At 37.4% G+C, this 4231-nt stretch overlaps 1 protein-coding gene and 1 pseudogene across 1 annotated transcript; both read right to left on the bottom strand.

The window, feature by feature from the left end:
• Nucleotides 1-585: 585 nt before the first annotated feature.
• Nucleotides 586-1977, bottom strand: LOC117906382 (probable E3 ubiquitin-protein ligase ZFP1). Its single transcript, XM_034819386.1, has one exon. The coding sequence runs from the start codon at nucleotides 1975-1977 to the stop codon at nucleotides 586-588; it is 1392 nt and encodes a 463-aa protein (XP_034675277.1).
• Nucleotides 1978-3528: 1551 nt separating this feature from the next.
• On the bottom strand, nucleotides 3529-4012 carry LOC117927755 (annotated as a pseudogene).
• Between the last annotated feature and the right edge of the window lie 219 nt (nucleotides 4013-4231).

Consider the following 4231-nt stretch of genomic DNA (forward strand, 5'->3'; position numbering starts at 1 on the left):
AGGTTTTGGTGGTTATGAGGAGAAACATAGGATTTGAAGAGAGATTCGACGAGGAAAAGAGAGGCGAGGCAGAGGAAAGAGATGAAGAGCAGAGAGGTGGAGCAGGAGGAGTGAGAAGCGTTCTTCTTCGCATGATGGAGGTAGTGACCTCTGATGGGCATGATGGATGCCGCAACTAGAGGATTGAACATCAAGATCAGACTCTATATTTAATTATTAAATAGAGGAACCATAAAAACCATGTCTTAATCATTGTAACAAACTAAAGCATTAAAGGGGATATGAAGAAGCCATTAAAGGCACCATGTAACCGACGTTATCATTAACAGGAAGTGACAATAAAAAGAGAATCTCAGCATGAACAAAATACACAGATTCATCAACCCATAAAGGCTGTATACTAATCTTAAATTGCATCAACATTTATTGGTTGGCACACTCCAAACAATCTGAAGGTAATGCATATGGTGTATTTCACATCAACCCAAGTTACTGCTCAACTACCAAAGAACAAAGAGAAACACCTATAAAAAAAATAAGAAAACAAAGGGCTGCCTGAATAAGCTTTCAACCATCGTCGCTCCTCTATACATCCTTCTTTTTTGGGGTCATTGCTGGGGCTCTGCAGAGGGGGCAGACATTCTTCACCAGCACCCACTTCTTCAAGCAATCTGCATGGTACTCATGCCCACAATCAAGATATCCAATCTTCTCTTCATTCTCATACTCCTCCTGGCATATAATGCAAGAATCATTTTCCTGATCTATACTTGCACCCTCTTCCAGATTCAGACAAGTTGAAGATATATAAGTTCTAGTTTTTAGACAATTTGTAATGGATTCCTCTGAAAGCCCTGTGCTTACTTCCCCTACTTGATAAGATGCTGAAAGATCTAGTATGGCAACTTCTTCTTCTGGGAGCGTTCTCAAGTATGGCAGATTACCATGTCTCGATGTTGCCTCAGGTGCGACTCCCCCTCGATGAGATCGATCTATCCTAATCCAAGTAGGTGGAACAGGTCCTGGATGCCTGTGCCCTGCCTCTACACCGACCCGAGGAGGCACAGGACTACGTGAACTAATCGTGGCAAGTCTATACGAAGATGCCACTACTTGAGGGTGGAAATGTCTTCTTGCTCCTTGCATAGGTGGTGGTGGTGGTGGTGGTGGATAATGAAGATTATGGTGCCGGTGAAGGACAGGAGGTTGAAGGTAATCTGTGGAACTTCTGGCACTAGATGTATCATGATATCCCTGTATACCCACATTCCCAGCCTCTCTAGAACCTCCACTGATATTGCTCCCATGCAAATAAGGTAAAGCAGGTCCATGATTCCAGGCCAAAGTTCCCCCACCACTACCATTATTGCCTGATTGTTGGTCAACCCAGGGATTGCCAGAAGGCTGAAAAGGATGGCCAATATAGTTTCCTTGCACCAAATGGTAATGATTATGTGCCAGAACAGAATCCAGCCCAACAGCACCTGATCTGTTCCTCACACTTCTGTGAGATCCTACTTCCATGATTGAAGGAGCATTATTCCCTCTGTACTGCGGCTGGGCAAAGGCAAAAGATGCAGAATCCATCACGGGAACCCCGAATTCAAGATGCCTTGTATTGAAAGGGGGAGCCGAAGAACTAGAGCTTGCAAAGCCGTTAAAATACTGAAAATTCCCCAGGATGCCTTGAGAATTCTTTCGATCATATGTAGAGACTCCAATGACTCCGTGATTGCTGGAAGATGGCAGCTGACCAGATGGTCCATGATTCATAGAAACAGGGAACCCTCTGTATCCAGATGAAGGGGTCGAGTAAGGATCATAAATGTTGGATGGAGGAGCAACAGCTATATCAAGACTGGGGAGTGGATGATGAAGGCGAATCCCATAGAACATAGCAGAGGCATCATAATGCTGAGGTAAATGAGGCGCATCAAAATGGCTTGAATTCTCTGGAGCTGAAAACATGGTGGGCATAACTACTAACACTAAACATTTGGTAATCCTCCATTTATAACAACTAACACTTGAGAAAATAGAAACACTTACGAAAATAGAAACTTCTAATTCTATTATATTTCTACCGTTTAAAACTTTACAGCTCAGAAATAGAAAGAAAAAAATATTCTCTTTTCACCTTTTAGAAACCAAATCTTATTATTATTATTATTATTAAAAAAATGATTTTTACAACTTTAATTCAAAAAAATCCCACCTCATTCTTATTAAAACAAATTTTTTACATAATCCTTAGAAAAAAAAAATATCTCCAATCCCAATTGAAAGAAGAGAGTTTTTTTTTTTTTTTTTAAATTCAATAAAAAGGTATTTCACAAATTGAATTTAACGTTTAAAAAAAAAATCTTCAATTTTATTAAAAGATGTTATTTTTACAAAAAGAGTTTAAAAAATGTTTAAGAAAAAAACACAATGGTATTTTATTACCTCTTTTTTAAAAAAGATTTTTGTAGTTTCATCCAAAAAACATTTTTACAACTTTGATTGAAAAAGCATTACTTTAACCATTATTATTATTATTATTATTATTATTATTATTATTTAATAATATTAAAAAATATTTTTTTAATATTTAATTTTTAAAACATTTCTTTCATGTGCTTGACATTAGTTTCACCTCTAAATAAGTGGTAAAGTTGTCATTGTTTGTCAAATTTCAGCCATGGCAGGTGGAGATGTCCCTTTCATGCATATGACGGGTCGTAGACTCATAGTAAGGTGGCACATCAAAGTTGGAAATTTTAATGCATGTGAGATCAAGGTTGAATTTCAAGTGCATGAATTCAACATCAATAACAATGGAGAGGATGGTCTTCAATGATATGAAACATGGATGTGACAAATGACAATATTGCATAACGAGGGTCTTATATTTAATTTTAATATAATGCAATAATAATAATTTTCTTTTGTTTATGTTTAGAGTTTATTTTAATTCTAAACCCAATTCGTAGGCCCATTGTACTATTTGGTTTGTTTGAAGATAAAATTATCTAAAAGGATCATATTCTCTCTAGCTCATAAGTCCCTCAAAGGTTATCAAGTTTACAAATTATCTTGAAGTTGATGAGTCATACTTAGAAAATTTGACTATCTCATATTTCCAATTATATCTTTTGTTTGCCTTTTTCTTCTATTCTCATATACCTTTACTTTTCTAACCTTTTTTATTATTATTATTTTGTCCTTTATTTGCTATATATATTAAGACTAATTCCTTCAATTTTCCCTTTTTTTTTTCATATTTTTTCCTTGGATTTTTTAGAAGTTTTTGTGTTTTCAAGTATTGTAGAACTACCCTTTGGTATAAAGTCACAATAGAAAGCAAAATACATAAAAACAAGTGATGTTATTTATCTTGTGGGAATCAATACATACCCTTTGTGTGTTCAATCGTTTCCCATCTATATGAAGTTGTATTCCCAAATATTAGAAAATTAAGAGAATGAACAGCTTTATATTTATTTTATTAATTGATGAAAAGCAATAAGCATGCATGAAAGCTAGAGACTAATAAGGACGCTGCCCCTCCATATTTCCAGGAGGATGACAGTTGCAGGTGATGAACCACCACCCATTTTTGCAATGAACGCTAGCACACCCAAGATAAAGTGAGTCACCCCAAACAATCTGGGTATAGTGCAGGCACTCTCCACCAACACATGAGTTGGAGTTGTAGTCATAGTTTGGCTTCTCAGTTACCCAAAACTCGACTGCATCTGAACCTGACACTGCACCATACACTTTCGCAAGGTTCTCTCCGTACGACCCTCCTGAATGCGCCATGCTGCAATGCGCAGCAACCCGGCTACTAGCATATCTCCTGGCGTAGGCTGCGACTGTCTCATTCCATGTGATGGGCTGCACTCCTGCCTGTGCCTGTGCAGCATTGTGGGCGTCCACATAGTCTTGGGGGGGAGCTCTGAGCTAGTGAGAAATGAGCCAGGGCTGAACCTAAGATGTAAATGGCTAAGAGAAACTTGTGAATTGCCATTTTTGATGTTCAGGGAAGACAGGATTTGATGGTTGTTGAGTCAAATGGGAGATATAGTTCAAGGGTATTTATAGATTAAATTAGGGTAAAGAAGTTCTTATCTTCTTAAGGGGATCGGAGGACATCATCATCTCAGACGAAGTCACAAGGGTTTACTATAGTTATATGGGTTATTTGGATAGGTGACTCAAAATAAAGATAAAATTGTAAAAGTAACCT

This window comes from Vitis riparia, chromosome 2, assembly GCF_004353265.1.
Source record: "Vitis riparia cultivar Riparia Gloire de Montpellier isolate 1030 chromosome 2, EGFV_Vit.rip_1.0, whole genome shotgun sequence".
NCBI lineage: Eukaryota > Viridiplantae > Streptophyta > Magnoliopsida > Vitales > Vitaceae > Vitis > Vitis riparia.

Bases quoted from the DNA above. Each gene is read 5' to 3' on its own strand.
- LOC117906382 (XM_034819386.1), bottom strand. From the start codon at position 1,977: ATGCCCACCATGTTTTCAGCTCCAGAGAATTCAAGCCATTTTGATGCG.